Here is a 24,668-nt window from a genome sequence, read left to right as displayed (position 1 = left end):
GTAAAAACTATTTTAAGTAAGTATGAGAAGGGCAACTGGTCAAAGAACCACAGCATGCTTAATATTTTTTCTTCCAGAGTTCCCATCCATATTTGAAGTAACTTTTGTTCCATTTGCAACCCACATGCTGACACAGCATCCCTCCCCTCTTCTGTTCCCAGATCCTTTTTATTAGTTTATTCAATAAAAAGACAGATACTCATCTCTTTTCAAGTACAAGAACATGCTTTCGAATAACTCAATATGTGATAGTGTAACAGTATGCCAAGACAGCCCTTGTTTTAATCAGTCGTATCAACTCTCAGAGCAGAGCTGCCATACACATCTCATCACTTTCTTCATTTACCTCACAGCTATGGAAACGTGTAGGGCTACATTCAGGCTTCCTGCTCTTCACAGAGGAAAAAGGGTGATCCCCAGGGATAAGACTGCCTGACCCAGGTCTCTCTGAACCTCTGGAGTCTACATCCCAAGATAACATGCAGCCTCCCTCCCTGCAGCAAAAGGCCTTTTGACTGGCATCTTTTAGCATGCACTTAATATGACCTGCCAAGCTAGTACTGGGACATAAATAAACTGGCAAATCTTCCCAGCTGTGTCCCAGGAAGAAAGGAGGTAGAGGAGGAAGACAGGATAAGGAAAAAGGAATGATAAGCCAGCCACCAGAGTGACAGGAAAATGTGCAGCGGTGGACAGGAAGTGGACACTGGGATTCAGGGGGAAAAGCTGCAATGACAGAAGTAGCAACTTGAACTGACTGGTAAGGGAGGTCCAAAGTCCTAGAGCAGATAAGGACAGTCGTGTGCAGTCCAGGGAAAATAAAGTAAACAAGGACTGGTCTAGGGGCTGGGAACAGAAACGGACATCAGGCTGAAATGAAACTGAACTGTACAGTGGGAGCAAGGACATGAGGTGATACATGCAACCATCTCCCACCTGCGACTGACACAATGAACTCACACAAGAAGAAGCTCTTCCTAGCAAAGGTTTATGCATCTGTGAAACACTGGTAGCTCAGAGGGAAGGCAGTGCTCAAGGCAGTCTCATTGGTAAGGGATGAGCTACACCAGGAGTAAGGGTTTCAATCTCAAGAAACAGGAACATCAGGTCTGCAAGAATGTAACAGAGCAGTCAGGGAGGAAAACCACATTCACTAACCTTCATATATGGTGATGATATGAGGGTGGCTGAGGGATGACATGATCTCAATCTCCCGTCTGATGTGAACCATATCTTGTTCATCCTTAATTTTGTCCTTACGAATGGATTTTATTGCAACCTATAAATGCAGGAAATCAAGCGTTATTCTTGGAACTGAACAGATGCATCTAATCCACTAAGAATAGTTAAAAAATAAATACAGATGTTAGATGTTGGCAGAACATGGAATGACCAAAACAAACCTTTAAAATACAAACCTCCATGCTCCAGCTCCCTCACTATATAACAATAAATACACTCTCATGACAGTGTAATGGGTGACATGAAGTTTTGGGCTCTTCAGGTCTTAGGACTTTACTGAGGGGGAACACAGCATCCTTCAGAAAGATTTCTGTGCTAGCCTAAGCACTCTCCTTATGCAAATGGCAAAACTCCTCAAGAGAATTTGATGGGAAGCACACTTGCTAAGACATGATTGCATCTGACAATTTCAAAAAGAAACTTTTGAGACAATTTATTTGAAAAAACTTTGATATCTCTGATGGAACAGAGGCAGGGAATCCAGGGTGCCAATTATGTATTGATATCCATGTTAATACATAAATGATCCCATTAACACAGATTAGTCCATGGTTCTCTAAAGCAGGCATACTGTTCAGGAGTTGTGACTTATTCAAAAATCAGAATAAATAAATCTTTAAAATTCACATCTAAACTCATCCTTATATAAACCCAAGCTTCAGGTCCTACACAACACTTATGCAGTCTCTGCAAAACCATATCCTTCCTGCATCCTTCCTCAATCAGCAAGCTTTTTTACAAGCATATCATGTGACTGGATGTCTTTCCAAAAGGCAGGGTGGGAACAGAGGAAGTGATAGCTGAACTTGCAATATAAACTCAAATTATAACAGTCCTTGTGTGTGTATGTGTGTTGCCTGTGAAAAAAGGGCTTATCTGAACACTCCCATAAATAACTGTGGAGGTAATCTCATGCCCTATGAGAAATGAAGAAAGCAACAATGCAGAGAAGCTGGTGGGAGAGGGAAGGTGAGGGCATTGTGCATACTGAATGGCATCACGGTCTTTATTATGCTCAATATTTACCCTGCATTGTTTTTTTAAGCTAGAGTTCAGGGAATAAATTATCAGCTAGCTTAAAATCAACAATAAGTCATTGAAAAACATCACTGACCTGCTGAGATGACCACCCTTTTATGGGTAAACCAAACTTGTGGCATTCTTTGCAGCCAACTACTGTGGACTTCTCCTGGGAAAACATTTGTAAATCTATGATTTACATTATTTCCTCAGTTACTCTAGGAAAAAAAAAATTCACTGCCTGCTTCAAGGCAGTAATTGCAAGTGGCATGACCAGTATTGTTTTCATTATATGATGTAGCATTGAGGATATTGAAGAAAGAAGAGAAAAACCTACAATATTATAAAATTTAAATGTACATAAACAGGAGCCACTTTAAAGGATCAGGTTTCCTACAAAGTCTTCAACTCTGAAAAGCAACATTGTTCGAAAAAGCATTAAGCATATGCCTCATCCCCTTGAATTCCCAAAGACTGCTGCACGTGCTTAAAATTAAGCTCTTTCTCAAGTGCTCCCCTACTTTGGGACAGTAGAACAAAAAGAAATCAAGGGACAAAACGATTTGCATGTTAAACCCAAAACAATTCTTTTTTTCCTCTTGACCCAAACATTTGGAATACAGACTTTAAAAGTAACAACATAGCTATAGTCTTCTTTACATGGCACATATTTCTAGAAAAGGTAATACAACAGATCTTAATTGAATGAGTGACCAAGATAGCCTCCAAGTAATTCTAGAGATGGAAAAGGCAACCAACTCTAAAGATGACAATGGATTTTTCCCCTTCCCACGTTTGCATTGGGACTGATTGCAAATGCAAATACACCCTGTATACAGAAGGATGTGGGTGGCTCTTGGAGCGGTATGTGCATTCCTGCAATAAATATAGACATGGGTAAAAACACATTTTTTATTAAAAAACAGCCTTGTATTTGGCTCTGAGGAAGAATTTAAGAAGGGTTTCATTGTCAAATATACAACAGGGAGCAAATTCTTCCCTATTCACAGCTGGTAAAGTAATAACAGCAACCTAGAGGACACGCCAATCTCCTGATAACTTGACTGCGTGCTTCACAGACAGGACTTTTGCACATCTACCCACTGGCCTCTGTAGAAAATTGCATATAAGAAAACATATTTTTAGATACAAAAATGCAAACATGATTGAAAAGTGTGGTAGCACTTTGTAAGTATACATTTGGATCATTATTCTAATGCAAACAAATGTGTTGCCTGGGAAGATATTTTTTAACAGGACCACAGAGTTTACAGTCTCACAACCCATGCTGAAAATTAAGGCACCTTAATTTATAAAGGCTATTCCTAAAAGTTTTCCCAAATTTCAAAGATGGTACTTAAGCTCTCCTGAAAGCATCACTTCCCAGTTGCAGAGGCAGAATTCAACAGCCCAGCCAAAGTACTTGAGATTTTGTCAGACATCCAGGCTGTAATGTCTCATCCCAAATATAAGGAAAGAATACATGCTGAACACATCCCTTGGGTTTTAACATTCAAGACTTTCTCTTCCCTCACTCGGCACTTGGAAACAAGGAAAGACAATCAGCAGGTGTGAAATATCTTTACTTCAGTGGTGTCAGTGGAGCCAGGGCATCCACCTGGCCACGGTCAGCCCATGCCCTGCAATCCTGACACACAGCAAGAGCGCTGCGTGGGAGGCAGTGCCCCTTGTACGTTACCAGTACAAGCACTCGCACAAAAGAGAGGTTTACTCACATGCTCACAAAGTAGTATCACTCTCTATTTGCACAGCACATAAGTTGTAGCCATTTATTAGTTAAACCTTGATAAGCAATTGGTGAAACAGCACAATTTATCCACTTTCAGAAGGTGAGAAATCAAAACAGAAAGGTGACATAACTCCTAAAGGAAACAAGGACAGTAAGGAAACAAGGGCAGTATCATCTCAGAAATTGCTGCCTGCCTCTTCCTCCCAAACTGCGCAACACACCACAGAAGTGCCTTATTCAACAAATCATCTTGTTATTAAAGGATGACTTCTGATACCTTTCCCAATGTTCAACTGCTATTTTTCTCCTCAAAAAGGGTAACAGGAAAGTGAAAGGTTCAAAGGCATCCCAAAAAATACTTTTCACCCCATGCCATCTGCCTGGTGGCCTGCACAATCCCCAAGTGGATAGGTTCCACACTTCAAAGGCTATCAGGCATCCACAGCCTTGCTGGTGACCTGGTCTGAAAGGCCAAACAGTGAGTGATGGGTGTCAGCAGACTGTCAGAGCTGGCATCCCAGAGCAGGATTAGTGGAGCAGGACAGCATTCATTCCAGCTATTCCATTCTAAGAAACAGATTTCTGCCAGTCAATTCTTTCACCTACACCAGTCTGCTCAGACCACGTCAGCAAGAATACTTGGGCTCAAGTCTACTGCAGTGAAAAAAACCAACACCAACAAGAAAGCAGCCCAGCTGGGTTTTATTCAGTATTTCATGGAAACATTACAAATCACAATCACATTCCAGGTATTTATTACATGTTTCATTGTTTTCATATCTCTCAGCAAAGCAAGACCCCCAGCTGTATGTTATGGTATCGGACTGTAAAACAAGCCTCCCTTCCAGGTCTTCTAAAATATATAATAATATAACTTCTCTCATGAAATTTATTTCTTTCAGAAATATATTCCAGAAAATACATTTTCAAAAGGGCTTATGCTTTTAATACCAGACAGAGCTGGCTCAAATTTTTCTAAACCCCACTTACAAGACTGTTGCATGAAGGACCTGAATAACTTCAGCATAATAAGAAATAAGGCAAATTGAAAAATACCTTATGAAAGAACTTGTTTGTTCATTCTTAAGGCTCATTTCTTTCTTTCTTTCTAGCCTGCTTTCTTGCTTTCTCTGAAAGCAGTGGCTTCACTGTGGGCAACATCAAAATTTATTAAGGGTCACAGCCTATGAATCAAGATTACAGAAAAAGCAACACACTTTCTACATCAGCTACATTAACTACTCCAAATATTCCAGCTCAATATCTGCAGAGAAAGTGCTGTTAGTCCCTTTGGTACTCTCAAAACACTGTACTTATACCTCTACCACACTTTTCAATATGTTTTACTGGGTTTAAGACTTAGATAATTTAATTATAGTATTTTTAGTAACACTACTAGTGGAGGAATTTGTATTTTTCCTAGCTTCTTGTCTTAATGAGAATTTCAGATAACTCCAAGACCTTGCACTCAGAGAGAGTAATGTATCAGATTCCTAATCACGAAATTTAAAGCCTCTCACCCCAACAAAACAGGTTCAAGTTCACCCAAAGCCCCTATAGACACAGTATCCAATCTGGCAGAACACTTTAGCACATGCCTAACTTCACACATGTGAGCAGGCCATCGACTTTTGTGGGACAGTTCACACATGCAAAGTTAAATACATGCATGAGCACCAAGGTCACAGCTCAAAACTAGGCCATGTGAAGTTTCCTTCTGGAAATCATTACTGGCTGTGTGCACCAAAACCATCCCCAGTATCTTCTGCGGTTCTGATGGCTGCATGCTCCCACACATGGGTCAGGGGGAGAGAAAGACCATCAGACATGGGATGAAATGCCTCCACCTGCACCACCAGTTCTGGTACCAGTCTCTGCTCAGAAGGAGGTAAAGAGAATACCCTCCCCAAATCTATGGTACAGGCAGGGGGTGTGAACCTCTAATACAACCAGGCACCTCCAAACTGCTCTGCACAAGCACAGCCCCAGCTTCACTGCTGCTCTGCCTTCCAGAAACAGACAGAAAAGAGGGAGCAGAACTTTTGGCTTCCCATCCCTCCATGAGTCAGTTTGCAGAGTGTGCTGGGCAGGAATCGTAGAGAAATAAATTGTTTTCAAGGCTCCAATAAATTACTGGTTTCCATTTGCTGGAAAGAGGATTTATACTCACTCCCTGAACTGGTGTAGAGAGATTAAGAAGTATTTTCCAACACACTTCATGCTTCTTTGCTTTTGTTTCATACAAATAACTGGAATTGAACTATAAATACTTCAATACTTCAAAAGTATGACAGTTGCAAAGGTTTCTGTACATTCAGTCGTATCTGTGACAGAAATGTCTTTCTTCCTTTTCAAGCTTCTTGGCTGCTTAGCAGAGCAAAACAGGTAGAATTTATTTTTACAGAGCCTGATCAAGACCACTGTGTACATAAAGGTATCTCCAGGTCTAAATATCTGGCAAAGGGCATGGCAATAGGTGCCCATTTCCATATCAAATCTCCATGCCTCATGTCTGCCGAGTCTCTGCTGGCATCATCATTTACAGCTGAGCAAAAAAAAAAAAAAAAGCTCTGTTTTTATCAAAGTGAGAATCTATTTTAATTGATTTCAGGAAGTTGGTTCATGTGTTCGTTTTAGTCTAATGAACCTAAGTTTGCCTCATTTCCAGCTGAGTTGTGTGAATAGAAATTAAGGTAGTACTAGCCACAGTGCAGAGTCACAGATTTTTAAGTCGGTGAGTGCTGTAGCTAAGCCTGACTACTTAAATGGCACAAACCACTGACCCTTCCACAGCAATTTCTGCATGCAGTACATTCAGACCCATTGAAGACTATCTTCCACTCTCTATTATCTACCAAGGCTATTTTTAGGACCACAGTGAGATATGAACTGTTTTTTTCCACCGAGGGAGGCTGTGACTTTTAAGCTGGTTCCAGCACTTGTACATACCATCCATGCTCAAACAAATTCCAATGGGCTGTAGCAATACTATTATGGAGAGTCAAAAAACCACCATCAGGACAGAGAGTGAAGTTCCCTGAGAAAGGGAAACCAGCTCGTTGCCACTGAGCAATATGTCAGAAAAGATGCTTAAAGAAAATTATTTAAAAACATTTTATTTGGGTGAAGAGGGAGGGGAAGGTTAAATACACATAAAACTCTTCTTTCTGAAAGCTGTGAACTGAATTCATCCCTACCCAGCGATGGGAAGTGGGTGAGCCCAGCCAGTTTCACAGCTCTGCTTCCTTTCTTTGAGATTCGAAGGTGGGAAGTGCAATGTGCCAAGTGCCAACGGGGTGTGGAGGTAAAGAATAGGTTGATCAACCAGGGGAGGAAGAGAAAGGGAGAGCAGAGGATGTTCGGGGGTGGGGAGAGAAAAGGTACATTGTTCTTTCTCCAGCTCCAAAGAGCCAAGTAAGAAAGTCTGGCACCATATAATGTTTTTTCCAGGGGAGTCTCTGCCTATGGCTCTTAGCCCCGACATCACCAACCCAAGAGGAAAAGAAACAAAGCTACAAAATTATGTGGTCTCTGAGGTGGCTGCAATCAAATGATAAGGAGGGGAATGCTGATAATGCAGTTGCATTGAAATGGCACTTCCAGAGGTTGCACAAAGGAGAAAAAGGAAAGGCAGGGGGTGGGCTGAATAACTGTCTAATTGGCCTCTGGACCTTCCAGGTGGGAAGAAGGATCCAAAGGGTTCTGAAAAGGGGAAAATGAAGCATCCAAAGGGTTCTGAAAAGGTACACTTATGAGGAGTTCTTTTTGTAAGCCTCCTACCACATGATTATACCTTTGCCATGTCCATTTGCTGAAAAAAAGTTATCTTGAGATTCCAGCCCTGGGCCAGATGCAGTACTAAAGAGCATCATGCAGGACATGCAATTCTAAGAACAAGATTCTGCATGGTCATAGAAAACATTTCATGCAGTCACTGAAAAGCTGACAAAAGGCCACTGTGAGTGTAAGCAAAATTAGTGCCTGGCGTTGTGCAATCTGCTAACACATCTCTCAGAGCTCTCCCTTTCAGGCAAAGAGTAAGGTTGACACAATGCCATTGTTTCAGAGATTGTTAGTTTTCACATCCTAAAAGCCAGATCATCTCTGTGGTGATACTGCGTGGGAGACAAGCACTCAACAAAATCCTTATTAATTATTTATCAGCAGGCCCACTCTATTCTTGGATATGCTGGCAAACTGTGCAGTAATTGGGAGAGTTGCTCAAAGCAGTAACTGGTGCCATCTGCACCCAAGTGAGCTTATGCTGATTTAAATCTCAGCTTCTGCTCATTACTTTGTTCCACCATGTTTGTTCGTGTCCTAGATGTTACCAAGAACAAAACATCATTACTGTTGCTGCCAGCCAGCAGCTGCACACATAAAGGGCAATGATGCACGTGCCTCGATGCACCTCTCAGGTCCATGTGCTTTTGGGACATAAAGGTATTTTTTACAGCTGCCTCACTCTGCATGGTAACAGCATACAGCAAACATCAGTGTCTCCCTGTTTCATTACCCTCTTCACAATGTACCAGACAGATTATATTTCTAAAAGCCAAAGCTGATGTCACTACTGTAGGGAAACTCACTCTTGTGTCAAGGCACTAGAAGTCCTGAGTCAGTGTGATAAATGTTAAATAAAAATTCTATTTGCATAAGCTGAGGGACAATGTGCCACTGTCTCTGGGAGAATGAAGGTATGATTACCTCAGGTTTAATTTTCCTTTTCAGGTTCTGCTAGATATAGTTGCTGCTATCATATCATAAACGATGATTCACCAAGTGGAGAAGAGGAATTAACTATTCACAAACACTCAGCAAGGGGATTACATATTCTCTCTAGTTCCCCCTTTATTCACAGAGAAAGATGTTTGTGGAATCAAGTTTTTATGAACAGTAGAAGGTATCAGGTGAACACATTTATACTGTATATATATAAAGTGGGTGATAGGAGGAATATACAACACCCTTCCTCCACTTCTTTCCTCACCCCCACATACGGTGCCTGTTATCAGGATTTGTGAGCACATTTTCTGAGTAACTACTGCCTAACTGGGAAATTTGCATCCCTTCATTGTCTGGTACCCACTACCCTCAGCTACGTCTAAAAAGTCTGGCACATTTACACCATGCATTCTCTGACAAATTTCCCTGGCAGACCTTTCTTCATTTAATGCTGAGAAACCTTGCCTCAAGAAATGCATGTCAGAAATATACCAAAAAACTTCTCCCTTCCCAGAAGATTTTACACCACACTACTGAAGTCCTAAGTCATAGCACTGTTCAGTTCTAGAAGAAAGATCCTACAAATAACCACCATCCCTAGCAATAATGATGTGTTTCCCTTAGTGATGCCTCAAGTTGCCCCTTCTCACCCCTCCCCACTGTCCCAATAGCATGCCGCCACAAATCTGCATTCACTTCAATCCTCCCTAACCCACAGTAAAACAAATTTGCTGTGATAGGGGCAGAGGTTGCAGAAGATTTGTTGAAAAGCAAAGATATTACATGACCAGGTTATTAAAGATGTTTGCAGCTGTGTCCTATCAGAACTGGAGCCTAAGGCTGGTGTGGCATCCTGGGAGAGTCCCTATCATGTGCAGACTTCACCCTCCTGGAGAAAAGAGTGGGACTGTTTACATTTTCTCTAATACACTTCCAAATGTACCCCATATCATGCACAGCTTGATGGAAGACCATCTCCTTTCCAATCTGTGAGTCTAATAACTCACAAATATCCCATCCAACTACTTTCAAACTTTCAAGAAAAGTTCATGCTTTGGCACATAAGAAATTAGGACTGGAAAGAAACTGGGGTAGGGGATTTCCCCAAGGCAATGGATGTTCATAACTGTAATTAAAAAAGAAAAAAAAATGCTTTACAGCCTCAACTATGGATCATTCTCCTTAAGAGATGTTAACCAGCATGGAATGCCACATTCACTCAAAAGATGAAAACTGCACTTACAGTTAACTTCTAGTGAAGTTGCCAAGCAGATGTTTATTTTTGGCTTCCACATTTACCAAAGCCAAATACTACACTGAGTTGGGATTTCACAAAGTCTAATTGCTTTTCTTCCAGGTTACAATTTTGTTGGAACCATAAAGGGGGGGAAAAGGAGGGAAAAAAAAAAACAACAGAAAAAAAAAAGCTGACTTCACTTTTAAGTAGGAAAAAACCTGGTAGCATCCGTTTCTATCATGTCTGTTTATATCATAGTTTAAATGAGGTTAGAATTGTGCAATCATTACTGATCGACTTCCAAACAGCACAGCTCTATCCAGCACATAAGCAAAAGAGGAAAAGTCACTGAAAGAGAAACCTGTGTCAGTCAGTCTTTTAATTTCTGCAAGTCTGTGTGCAGACTGTTTAGCACTAATTAAATTACTGGCAAGGACTGAAAAGAATTCACAAGAATTCTCAAAAGAATTTAAGAGGACTGAAAGAATTCACAAGCCCCAAGTTCACTGCTCTCAATGTTACATGGGTATTACAGATCCACTCTCCAAAACCTGGAAGATAGATTTCACAGTAATTTTGGGGCTTGATCTCACAGCTACCACAGCTGCTGATGTAATGCAAAATGCTAACCTGAGGCAGCAGAGAGGAACTTTAATTCAATGTTGTTTTTTCATTGTGAATAAGCAGTGAACCACACTGAAGTAATCCTCCAAAGTAGGAGTGCACACTGTTCAAGGCATCAATTTGGGGATGAAACATAAAACCGAGATCTTGGCTGTGTCATTATAAAAAAAGCCCTTTATGACTTTCTTAAGAAGACAGGTACAAAGCCCTGGTGCCTGGATCTAGTTCCAGTTTGAAAATTACTCCTGTAATTCCTCCAATAATTTAAATTGGAAATGGGGTTATTCAGACCCTCTAAGCAACTGCTGCAAACTGCTACAATGTGCTGCTAAATAATGGTAACCTCAGCTGTTACCAGAGTCTCTGAAGTGATTTTGCAGGTTTAGGTGAAAGGTACTACATCAGTGCAAGGCTGTAATTCACATTAATCAAGGAAGAGGGTTAGACATTGTTTGAACTCTTAGAACCATTTCTTCCCAAGAAGCCATCTCACAGCACATTTTCATTTATTGGTACGTTCTGTTTGAAAAAGTTGTGGATAAATAAATGTAACTTGGATTATTCTCTCTTTTTCACTGAAGCTTCTGCGAGTTCAGAGAAACCTCAGAACCACTGAGAGCTTTGCACATATTTACAATGCCTCTTCCACCATAAATGTGAAGTCAGCCGGTACTGTGGGGATCTTTTGATTTTGCTCTCCAGTCCTACAGTCCTTCAGAGAAAAAAGAGAAGTGCTGTTTCACCACGAGAATTACAATAGTACAAGGAAAAACTTGGGAAGAGTGTTTTTTGAAAGAAATGTCTGTACTTTCATGCACCACAACACTCATTAAAACCAAAAACCATACTGTTTGACCACCTGACATTCCTAATTAACAGAACGGAATTTTTAAGTGTGAAGAGATTTTTAAAGCTGAATTTATAGACTTTAGTCTTTTAGAATTACATTGATGAGCAAGGATTCGTTATGTAAAGTCCGTGGGTCACAGAAATTACATGATGGAGGGTGCACAGATGTGTTTAAACAGCACAATTGGAAGGGTTAATGACATGGAAATATCAGAAGCACCTGTATCTAGTATACTTTCCTAAACTGATCTAAGGTGGATCAAAATATAAACACCACTTCCTGGTGGGAATCTAACAAACCATAAACCCATATCCTATCTGGAAAAATACTCTTGACATACAAAAAGATTGGCAATCATGTATCAAAGCCTCACCCAGATTATTTTGCTCCAGGGCTTACAGATCGCTTTGCAATATTAAATTTGTTTTTGTTAACACACTGCTTCAGTATTACATTGTTCTGTCTGGACATTACCTATTTAATGGTTCCTTCTGGGAAGGGATCGTCTTAGAATTTATGATGGAATGTGGTGGAATTACTACAGTGGGACGAAAGGAGTTTGCTAAGATTTCTTCCCCATCCGTCTCTGATTTCTGAGAAATATTTACACCCCTGAAGGTAGAGGAACCTCCTGTTGTTCATTTCTGTTTATTGAAAGTAAATTACCAGGGCCACCCTAATGGCTCAGGAGAGAGAGTAAAACAGGAACGGGAACACTCTTGCTCCCTGCAGCCAGTTGGGCTTGGAATGAATGTGAGAGGGTGAGGAATGAATTATACTTTCCTACAATTAAGTGGCTGGCCATCTAGCAATTCTGTAGCCTTAAATGCATAATTCCAGCTTTCCCTGCTAGAAGAGGAGTTCACAACTGCAGGCAGTTGCTCTAAGCAGTTATGAGGAGACTTAACTTTGGAGGGAAAAAGCACAACGCAATTATTTTTCAGGATGGAAAGCTTTGCCTAAGAACTCCTTCAGACCCTGCGAGCTCCATGACTGTTACCCCCTTCTTCAACATGCACAAACACCTTTTTTGGCATGTGTTTTGGCTGGAGTCAGTTGAACGAGAGAGAGTTAGAACCCATGTTTCTGGGATCCCCTTGCCAGAAGCTAAGCTGTTAGGTAGTGTAACAACAGCAGCCCAGGATTCCCACTTCACCCTGTCAGTGACCTTTGCACACACTTGGACATACCCCCTTCCTCAGAGTGAGGAGCAATTCCCTTCCATGCTGCTCAGTCCAGAAACACATCTCAGCAAATACCACAAATCATGTCAGACCAAGCAGGACTATTAAAGCAGCGCTGCATAATGTGAATTGCTGTCCACAAGGGACCGGACCAAGAGACTGCCTAACCCACTTTGTTTAACTTTTTAGTTAAACAATCCTGAAAGGGGAAGCTGCATTGCTGCTCTGGAAATTACAACTTTAATCTCATTTGAACTACGTATTCCTCAGCTGAGGAAATAATTTAAGAACCAACTCCCAAATAAGACATTTTTCTACATTTCCTGGAAATATATTATTTCCAATGCTGTGAAATAAAAGCAGACTTATTAATTTACCCAGGTTAAAGTTCTTCCAGTAGCCCTAATAAACTCTAATGTCAGGCTAATTACATGCATTTCACCAGTTTTGCATATATTCATGTTGCTCAAAGGAACACCACACAACACCAGTGGAATACGGATCGTGTCCAACTCAGCCCCACAAACCATTTGCACATATTGCATTTATTGCTCACTCGTGCTGCACTGCCCACAGCAGAAATCCATAGTGCTTCCCTGAACACAGAGCAAGCTCCATTTCCCCTCCTTGGGTATGCTTTAATACAGCTCTGAGGTGCCAGATTTTACTGGGTTATTTAAACAGCGTCTAGAGTTTTGCTGGGCAGATAAGAAGAATAACTTGGGTGTGCAGTAAAACAAAGATACAGCTGTTTGTGCCAAACATTCAATTTATGGCAATACTTCATAGGAATTATTCCCCATAACAACTGAACTGTCATATCCTACAACTACATCCCAGGCAACCTCCCAGATGAACTCACTATGGCTGCTGTCTGATGTGTTCTACATACAAACATCCAGAACTAACCAGATGTTCTCTATGTAAAACATTTGGTTTGAAACATGCAGTTCTTCTTTCCAAAAATCCATTACATTTGTTTAATGGACTCGCACAGTTCAACTAAAATATCCTGGAGCAGACATTTGAGTGTAACTCTACTCTACAAGGCCCGGAAGGAAGGAAGGAAGGAAGGAAGGAAGGAAGGAAGGAAGGAAGGAAGGAAGGAAGGAAGGAAGGAAGGAAGGAAGGAAGGGCGGGCAAATGAGAATGCTTTTCATGATTTATACTGTCTTTATGATCAGCCAGTTCATAAAATACAAGCTCTGCTCTACAGACAATAACACAAATCGCTTTCAAGTGTATTGTTTAGTCTTTGCCTGTGTTAAACAAATACTTCAATTTAAAAAAAGGGCCGAACTATACTCTTCAGCTTATAAGTGTTAACGCAACTGAGAGCAGCATTTTACCCACATACATCACAGGCGATGCAGTTTTTTTGGCTTATGCTCAGAATGAGTGAGTAATGACATCCAATAATGATAATCAGTTACATTCACGGTTGCAGAGTTTTCCTTTCATCCAAGAAAGGCTTGAAGGAGGTTGAAGTACAGCATGAAATCTTTCTCCCTGATGAACTCCTTGTGAGCAATGCATAACCCAAAACAAGGCCTATCACAGGTTCCCTTAGACCACGTTTACACAATAAAATGCCAGACAGAATGGAGGAATACTTTGTTTTACTGAAACACTGGTAGAAAACTCTCAAACTGTACACAAAAAAAAAAACCGTAGTTGCAAAGGATGGCTAGTCTCGGGCCTGGGTGCAAAAGCACTGCACAATCCAGCCTAAAGGCCCTCATTCCTCCCAGGCTGTGCTGACACAACAGCAACTAAGTTGTATCAGGTGGTGATCAACAGTGAGAACTGTCTCCAAGGCACAAGAGATGGCGGGTTTTTGAAAAACTGGCACCATCCCTTCAAAGTGTGACTGAAACTATGGAAGAAGATGTTAATTTTAAGAGCAATTTTCCTGAGATGGTTATACCCACACAAGGAATGGCTCAGCACAGTGCTGGAGCTGTGGTCAACCTCAGCTCTCTCCTCATGGCTCCACCACAGAGTTTCTGGATGAACCTCAGGGAAACCACTCACCCTCCTGGAAGCCCAAAGCATGGCTGTAACAGTTGGCTCCTACAAGAATTGGAGCTTAAACCCACAGATCACCATTTAATGGTTTCACCTCATTTTGGTGCCCTGAAGAGAATAAAAACATGACAAAGGAAGTAGCATGAAGGATGCTCATGTATAGTCCTGATTAAAAAGGTATCTTCCCAAGAGGCCAATGTGAACATCTCTCAGTTACATCCCTACACAGGTCAGCTAAGCCCGCATTGCCTGCAGCAGGTATTCACAGGAATTTTGCCAGTTCCAGACCACATGGCATTAGAGCACATACCAAATGGGAAGGTTGCACTCTCCCCTCTTCTCGTCCCAAAGGCTATTTTATTTCCTCCCACCAAAACAACAGCCCTCAGCTCTGCCCTGCAGAATCCACTGCACCAGTTGTCCCCAGGCATCTCCGAGCACCTTTGCTCCTCCTTCCTGAGCTGCACTCTGCTGGGGAAGCCATAATATTTGATTTGTGCAGAGTGGCAAAAATATGCAAATAAGTGACAGCTCTGAACACGTGCCTTGGAAGCTATTTCTTTAACAAATGCTTTGCTGTCTTCCCCTGTCAGACTTGTGTGCAAAAGACTTAACCTTTTTGTGTCAACAACAAAGCACCGTTAAACAAAAAGAAACATTTGCTTAGTTACCACACAGCTCAAAGAAGTATTTCTACCCAACCCCTATTGCTATCTTTTGTGATTAAAAAAATATTCACACTCATTTTTAAAATAACACTTGTACCTCAAATAAAAGGAGATATCTTTCACCACCAGGCATTTAATAGAGATTAGAAATACCATCAGAGATTAAATGCCTTATTGTGTACAGGAAACATGATATGAAGGCTTTGAGATCTCCATCAACAGCAGGATCTCAATTTTTCTGATCTACCAAGGAATACCTAAATTTAGTCCCTGAACTTGGTATAATTTCACAGGAACAATAAATTACTATTTTTTTAAGCCTAATATCCCGTAACTAGTGTCTTTATTCTGAAGCAGTGCTGCTTAAGGCCAAACACGCTGACTCAGCTCCATGGCCCAGCCAGACATTAAGATAATTGCAAGTCCATCAAGTAGCCAGACTTCAGAAGAAAGACAGTGCTCCAGCCTTAAGTCATCCCATATGTGACTGCTGCACCAGAGTCACCGAGGGGCTCTGGGATCACCAATGTTCCCCAGGAAGGCGCGGCAACAGGGGAAGCACAGCCTGCCAAACACCAATGCCCTGTCACAGAGGCAGCCAGCCCCACACAAGGTGCAGCAGACCCTCCCCTTCACCAGGCTAGTGTCCCAGGGACAAAGCAGCAAGCGCTCTCAGGCACCATGCTGAAGGTGTGGTGAGGTGAAGTGGGAGATGCTGACAGTGAGAAGGGAAGGCTGAGGTGGAATCCAGAAATTAAGAGTTACATTAGGAGCATGCTAAGCTCAGCAATCTCAGCTGCAGTTTTCTTAATATTTATAAAAAACAAGACCAGCATTTATTTTGTGATTTTCACATTCATCTACAACTGGCCAGGATGGTTTCACACAGGCCAGCCATGCTAACCCCTTGTCCCACAGCTGTCCTGTGACAGAGTTTTTTTCAAGTGAATAAAATACTTCAATGGTGGTTCCTTTATCTCCTACATTGGTAAGCATAGAGCCTGGAAAAGTCTATACTTGTGCAAGACCCAGGACTTCCATCACATCATGGACCAATAGCAGCTTTAAGGACTGATGGTTCATAAACCATCAGAGCTAAGGAAGTTCGGTCTTTGGAGAGCTGAGGGACACAGTGAGCTTATATCATGCAACAGTTTAACAAACTGAATTGAGGATTGCCCCATGGTCTGGAGTTGAAAATAGAGAAATTGTGGAGCTCAAGTAAGAGTACAAGAACCATGGAAGATCAAGGGATGGTTACAACCTTGCCCCCTCCATGCTTTGCAGCACACAGTAAAGGTTACAGGAGGGCCTCCACACCCACTAAACATCTAGCATTTTTGGTGTGGGTCCAGGATGTTTGAGGGGTATGGCCAGACACAGTACACACATGGAGTACCTCACCCAGCCTTCGAGTGTTCAAAGGTCTAGGATCCCCTAATTTATACAACGTACTATGCTGCCTGTGAAGACATGGTGATAAAATATATTCTGTTTAAAAGCAGATACTTCTCAAATCATAACTTGCAGATGCTCAAAGTCTTTCATGTGGGTAAGAGGAATGAGAGCCATAGAGACTGATTTTGTAGCCAGGGAGTACAGGAAGCAACAGCAGGAGAAGACTATTGAAAGCCTGGATACACTTATGGCTTTAATGAATCGGTCATCAAATATAACAACACACATATGCAGTTTTTACCTTCCTTTGTAGTTCACTCCCCACCCTCCCCAGCTATTCCCTATATATCTAGCAAAGTGGAAATTATTTTGAGTTTAGTTTATTAAATGGATACACATGGTATTCACATCTGCTGAAAGATATTTGAAGGAAACACTGACAAATATCATTTACATATTTAGTTGGAGACCTTTTTATCTGAGACATTTCCTCTGACATATCAACTATCCTAAGTACAATGACCCATCAGTGCTAATGACGAGGTTTTTCTATAGTGTCTGGTGCACACCTGGGCAATTTAGGGAGGAGGCAAGAAGGACATGCTCTTGTAGGTCCCATGCCAATGTGCCCATCACTGGTCGTGTGAAACCATCAACACAGAACACCTGAGATGGTTGCCTCCAGCCTAGCCCAGGTCAGGAGCTGCTAAGGCTCAGGCCAGCACACTGAGGAGCCAACAATAGCTTTTGCTATCCATGCTCCTATCCCACCCCAAGCCTGGAGGCAAACCTCTAGCTTCAGAGAATAGTTCAGAGCTGTAGCAGAAAGCATTGTTTGGTCCCGCTTTTTAGAGGAAAATATAAAAGACATCAGTAAGGAGAACAGTGTCTTGCTGAGAGGAGCACGGTTGCAAGCAAGAGGAGGAGCTTTGACATCAGCATTCCAGTTCATGTAGACAGAGGGTACATGAGTGTATACAGGAGGGAGAGACTAGAACCAGGCAGATGCCCATGTCAAACCAAAGGTCATCAACCAGTTTCCAAATGCCTGGTACACAGCTTTTGAAAACATGTCCCATAGGCTCTACATTTGGATAATCATGGCTATACACATGTTCACCTGCTGGTATTCAGGGCTGATATATCCAGAGCTGGTTTTCAACCCACGCAGTTGTCATTCTTCCTTGGCACTGCTGTTGCCCCACTGGGTGCCTCCTCCCAATTCCTCACTCCAGCAGAAGCTCTCCAGTTACTTATTTACCAGACAAAACACAGACTAACTACAATTACAGTTCTGTAAAGAATAAACAATTGTTCACAAGAACTGCACATTCCACACAGTTTCATTCAACATGCATGACCCCGAACTACAGTACATACAATAACTGTCTCCACATGGCAAATCCACTCTGCGGTTCCTAAAAAATAATAATTTTTAGAACACATGCCACTAAAAAATGCAGTACATTTTAGCAATATTTAATTAAAGACTTTGTACAAGCAATTTCCATTCTCTTGTGTTACCTAGCACATGGTGCTGTGAAACCATTTGTAAAAACACTTAGGCATTTTATAGCGTTTTTAGCTGAAAGCTGCATTAAAAACATTGGCTCAAATTCTGTTGTGAAATTTCACATGTAGAGGGAATCACACTAAGTATGCATCAAGCCAAAATGTGCCCTGCTCATTAGTCTAACTTTCCCATATTAACCCTTCCAGAAAGGAATACACTGAGACACAGGGAAGTTTATCATCGGCCCAAAATTGCTCAATCCAATGCAGAAGAAAAAAAATAAGGCAACAGTCTCTTGGAAACTTTTAATTTCTTCACCTGTAAGGAAGTGCAACATCATTGAGAAAATATCATTTGATCTTTACTCAAAGCTCAAAGAACATGCTGTTCTCTAATTTAGGAAAAGACATGACAAACGAATATATTCAGATGACCCCTTACTGGCTAGTCATTAATTCAGACTTTCATACCACTGACCCATACTTCCCTGAACAAATCTGCTTCTCCAACAGAAATTCTCAGTGCAGAAAACTAGTAATCTGTTCTAGTGCCTTTCTCCTGATGACCTTCATGCTGTAATCAGTTATTTCTGTCTGCACCCCTTAATGTTAAGGTCTTCTTTGGCATTACAATTATGCAAGTGTTTATATGAAGACTGCAGCAATTTGATACAACCAGGTAGTAACTCCTATGGTAATAAAGCCCACAATATTCACTGTGAATTACATTAGAATAATTCCAGTGGTTTTCTTTCCATTTGCTGCTTTTTTTTAAACCACAATCTCAGAACATATATAATAGTTAAGGGTGGAAAAAATAACAAATTAACAGCAAAACTGTTTTCAAGCCCATATGCTCTTTCCAACTTCTATTCATTCCAGGTCTAGAATTTCCATGCATGCAGAGGATGACCTGAGTTTCACTAACATGCCTTCAGCACCATGAAAACACTGTCCAGATTTAGTCACATTACAAGTCCCTAAAGGAACTCAGTCTGAACATCTTAAATAAATAAATAAATACATATGCACATGCATAAGATTTAGGCTACATATTTTGCAAGAATCCCTTCTGCCCTGAAGAACCCCTGGCCCCCATGTGATGCGGCAGAAGAGGTGCCCTGCTCTGGCAGCACAGGCTGCACAGACCCTGCTGGCAGCTGCCAGAGCAGGGAGCAGAGCCGCACACCCTGCGCGGGTCATCGCGCTGGCACGCACAACAAAGCAGGAGGCAGCGCAGCACAAAAGGGCCAGCAATGGAGACCAAAGCTGGATGTCACACAGGGACAAAAGCCCCAGGTAAAGAGAGAGGCCAGGAGGCAGGACAGGCTGAGTGCTGCAAGAGGAGGGTGTCATCCACAGGACCTTGATGTTACATAGTCTACGTGTCTGGACAAATCAGGTACTTGGTTGTGCACTCAAAACTAGCTGAAACTTCTGCTGATTTTGGCTTTAATTGGCAAGTTTTTCCTTTCTCGTGCATAAAATGTGGTAGTAATGCAAGCTATTAATACTATAATTGACGTGTATTATTAGAGCTGTGGAAGCCACATTCATGAATCAGGAACCTGCTAAGAAAGTACTGTACAGACACTTCACATCACATCAGCATTGTGTAGATACTTATTCCTGTGTCTGCCACAAAGGAAGATGTCTTAGTAAGAGCAACAAGAACCTAAAAAGAAATAAACAGATTCTGTGTCAGATTTGGACATTATCCCGCAGAAGATGCAAACCAAGCAACCGAGATAAAAATCAATATGAAGCAGTGACCCAAGTGCTAACTGGAGAAATTCTCAGGGCAAAAAATAGAAATATATTATTAAAGACAAAAGAATCACATGCATCAGAGGGATACTCACATTTTCTGTGATATTGGCAGCACAGGTGAGAGAACAAATGTTTCACCTGGCTTTCACTGCCCTCAGTGACCCATTAACACACTTTTATCCTATTATAAGGAACTTATAAAAACCACACTCCAAAGAAATGGTTGTGTGCCCAACAAGGCCTTAATTACTGACATGACAGAGCCATAATTGTGGATATTCAAATTTTGGTTTTGTCATGATATGGAGAAATACAATCAGCAAAGCAAAAGTCCTCCTTTCATGTAATCTGTTGCTGTTCCAGGTTTCAAAGACCCTGTGCGACCCTTCAAACTCATCAAGAACCAGACCTGTGTCAAAGTGAAGACTTGCACTGCAGTTGTAAATAAAATATTTGGTTGCTCTAAAGTTTGAGGGTTTTTTACAAGATTTTGATCCAGAAACCAATTACATTTGGCAACATCCTTCTACCCGCACTTATTATGCAAAAGAGATAAATAATAGACGGCAGCCACCACACATAACATGGCTGTCCAAATATGCACCATGTGCCTGCTCTCCATGCTGGGCTGCTGCTTGTCATCAATTCCCAAAAGAATTAACTTTCCGGAGGAACGGCTGGAGGAGAATAGTGCTTCCTCCACCTGCTGGTGAGGAGGAAGAAAAGATGTAGTGGCTCAGGCAGAAAGAGGAAGATGAAGGAAGAGGGGAGGCAGGCTCCTGCAGCTACTCCCCATCACCTCCCAAGCGCAGGCTAGGGAGAGAAAGGCAGACAAACTTCCTGGCTTTGGCAAACAGCAAACACCTATCTGTAATCGAAATCTGCATTCTATTTACTATTTATTCCAGTGGAATCATCTACTCAAAGAAGAATCCAGCAGCATTTACCATCTTCAGGCACCATGCATAGAATCAGCCAGAGGTGGTCAATACACACCTTAAATAAGGCTGAAATAAGTGTAACTGTGGATTTCTTGGCTAACAAAATTGAATACATAACACTAACAAAAGTTCCGTTCTTTGGTTTAACATGTGCAAGATGACAAGTGGAAAAAACACCCACAGAAACGTGAGTGTTGCTTACAGGTGCCTTAATTTAAAATGTCAAAAGTTACAACTGTGTATACTGAGACAGCACAAATGAAGAAACCTTGCTGGCAAAATTAGGCACCTCATACATCATATACTGGGCTATATTTTAACTGCTCCATGCAGCATGCAATACTGTCTGTAGTCACTGTGGTAACTAATGCACAAATTCACCTAAGTTGTTTCCAGTAACAAACCAAATGTATCATACAATCTACCCTGGAGCTTTATGGCAGGAAACTTTATGATCATGTCTCACTGCATTACAAGGAAAGACAACAAAGTTAAAGTTAAGAGGAATAACAATTTGAATAAACCTGTAACCTGCTAACACATGCCAAATACTAATTTCATTTGAGTCAACAGAAATCCTGCTACTGATTTCCAATGGCATAGCATTAAAGCACATCTGTACTTTGCACTGAACTGCCTTCTCACCTTGGTTTTACTTTATTTACCCAAACCTAACAGTTTATTTCATTTCTGAGCTCTGTTTATATAGATGACAACAAATTCAAAGTTTGTGCTTCATATTAAAAGCCTGGCTAATCACGTAAACCTCTTTATTAAATTCCATACAGCTAAAGAAATTCTTGACAGACAAGAGAAGTGGAAAGGCTAAACAGGAGAATTGCTTGAACAAGACTGATGAATGGGAACACAAGGTCCAGCTTTGCAATCTGTTACCATTCAGCTTTAAATACTGAGTAAAGAAAGTGATGATCAGCTAAACCAGTAACACTTACCACTGAGTAAAGAAAGTGATGATCAGCTAAACCAGTAACAGAGCAGGAAGCAAACAGCCTGCACAAGAGCACCCTTAGGACTCTCGCTGCTGGTTGCAATAGGATTGGCATTGGACATGGTGCAAGAGACAGTGCCGGCCACATCGCATTCCCTACTGGACACGGCAGCATCTGGTCCAACCTGCTCATGGATAACACAAACACTGCCCCTAAAAAGAACTGAGAAGAGGAAAGGGAAGAGAAAGAGGGGTGGAAAAAGCAAAGAAAAACTGCTGCTCTCTGATCAGTCATCTCCAGTCAGTTCTCTAATCTCACCCATGGAAAGGAATCAGTGTTCACACTGATCAGTAACAGTCAGACAAGGGAACTGTCAGAAAACAAGAAGCGTTTTCCATTCACCGAGATCTGGCTGGATTCCTGACAACTAGCTTTTATTCTGCAAGCAGACAAACTCTGGATATTTTACATACACTCACAGATGTTACAGTTCAAATAGACACGTTACGCCAGAGCTCGCCTGCAGACTAGTTAATAATTACGGAGTGCCACACGCCAAGGCTTGCATTACTCCAGTAAAAAACTCACACCCTGGTAAGGACTTGTTCAGCTTCTACATACCAGCTGATACAGCAAATTATATATTTTTATTGCATTTAAGATTGAATAGGTATTCTGATTTTCACTCTCTCCATTTCAAGATGGCATTGGCCATATAAATTCAGTTGACGATAACATCAAAGTATACTCTAACTGTGCAGCTGAAGAGCTTGACAGTTAGCAAAATATGGAAAGACCTAGCGTGTTGTTAAGTTAGATGAGACACACATCTACCTACTCTAGATCCCTTCCTCTGTGAGAGCTCTTTCCAAACCCAAATCTCATGGTACATTACTGCCACCCTTTTTTTGTTTATTTCTCAACTCCTTGAAAAGAGATGTTTCCAACTTATTTGTTTATTCACTACATTTTACAATGCAACTCAAAACTAATCTACTTAAAAAATAATAGTAAGCATATAATATAGCCCTGAAGCTTTTGCTAGCCTGAAGTCATAAAACAGCCAAGACAGCAAACTTTAAAAATCATGGACTTAGAGTGAGCATGTGCAGAGATGTCCATCTCTGGTTTCTCTTCAGCCAGTCTCCAAATGAGCTAATAAACTGAAAGCATATATGATATGACTACAACTTGGCTGGAACTCTCATTTTCACTGTCAACACAAAGATATTCAGTTGCAAAGTGTTCCTTATTAAAGTCATAGCATCTGAAATTTCATTTTCTTTTACAGGCCCTTCTGCCTCTGGGTGCGTGTTGAGCTCCCCAGCAACCAAAAGGGAAAGGTAAATGTAACATCACCAGGGAAATACCTCACTTTTAGATGAAGTCCAGTGAAAACTCATATAGTGCACTTCAGGACAAAGACCTCTGTAAAAAAAACCCTATCTCTTTAACACAAAAATGCCCACCTCTCATTCCCCTGCCCTCTGTGGATAGTTATGTATTTTTGGGAAGGAAAAATGACAATAATTCTGACTAATATGTACGCTGCTTCAATTGCATTTCTGCGCCCGGCTGGAGCGCTGCACCAGTGAGGAAATGCTGAAGCTGAGTTATTGATGGACAATCCCCAGGCTGCTTGAAGTCTCAAGCCAGCCAGCACCAGAGCAGTGAAATGGATCATAAAAACCAATGGGGTGGGCTGCAGTCCCTGCAATTTTTTTAGGTGTCAGCAAAGTTCAGCTCACAGAAGTATGAGCGAATCACAGCATTTTTAACCAGAGAAGCAAACGTTTTCCCTTCTGACAGTACTTTGTGAGCAGCGCTGGTTAGCCAGGGGATGTGACAGGTTTCTCCAAAACGTGAATTTCCACTGGGCAAAAAACTATTCACAGTGGACACGCGTGTTAAAAAAAAAAAAAAAAAAAAAAAAAAAGTAAGTCACCCTAATTTTCCAATAATAACACATCTCTCCAAAATGTACCAATGAGCTACTACAATGCCTCTACCACTCCTCTCAGATGAAAGTCTCTCTGCAGGGTTGAACAAAGCCGCGGACCGCAGGCACGGGTGCGATGCTGAGCGGGTCCCCGCCTTGGCACCACCCGCCGGCCCAGTACACAGGACGGATGCACCCGGCCAGCTCTGTTCCGAAATCGGCGCTGGAATATGATCTTATATATACACCTGCATATATAATAGTGTATATAAGAGAAAGAGGCAGAGAGAAGCCGCTCTGTTGCCTTACCACTCTGCCAGAGAACCTCTCGATGGCCCGCTTGACTTTGCCGTAGGTGCCTTTGCCCAAGGTCTCCTGCAGCTCGTAGCGATGCTTCAGGTTGTGCTTGTGGTGATGCCGTTTCACCCCCTGCTGCTTCCTCGCCGCCGTTACCTCCGGGGACGGAGCCGCCCGGACCGGCTCCTCCATGGCCGCCGCCGCCGCCGCCTCGCCGCCGGGCGGGCCGGGGCCGCAGGAGGAGCAGCGGGGCGGCGCGGGGCTGGAGCTGGAACTGCTGTTGGCGCGGGCGGCCGCCTCGGCGCCCTCCATGCCCAGCGGCAGCGGGCGCGGTACGAGCGCCCCGCTGGCCTCACCGCCTCTGCCTCGGCCCCGCGCCCGCGCCGGCACCACGGGGCGCGGCGGGCGGGGCGGGCCAGGGGGCGGTGGCGGCGCCCCCGCTCTCCGCCCCTTCCCCGCCGCCCGCCCCGGCGGCGGCACCGGCGTGGGGCGGCTCCTCCGCCCGGCCCGCCCCGCTCCGCCCCGCCCCGCCC

General features: G+C 42.3%; 1 protein-coding gene across 2 annotated transcripts in view; it reads right to left on the bottom strand.

Annotated features, from left to right (window-relative positions):
* NUAK1 (NUAK family kinase 1) overlaps positions 1-24,447 on the bottom strand; it is a 46,886-nt gene extending 22,439 nt beyond the window's left edge. Inside the window, exons 1-2 of one of the 2 annotated variants that reach the window (XM_059472264.1) lie at positions 24,148-24,447; positions 1,159-1,279 (exon numbers count right to left, since the gene is read on the bottom strand). In XM_059472264.1, coding sequence (XP_059328247.1) covers positions 1,159-1,279; positions 24,148-24,447 — 421 coding nt within the window. The remainder of the gene's footprint in view (positions 1-1,158; positions 1,280-24,147) is intronic. The other variant, XM_059472265.1, reaches the window with a different exon arrangement.
* Positions 24,448-24,668: the final 221 nt, after the last annotated feature.

Source organism: Ammospiza nelsoni, chromosome 5, assembly GCF_027579445.1.
Source record: "Ammospiza nelsoni isolate bAmmNel1 chromosome 5, bAmmNel1.pri, whole genome shotgun sequence".
In the NCBI taxonomy this organism is placed as follows: Eukaryota; Metazoa; Chordata; class Aves; order Passeriformes; family Passerellidae; genus Ammospiza; species Ammospiza nelsoni.
This window is presented reverse-complemented; position numbering and strand designations above follow the sequence as displayed.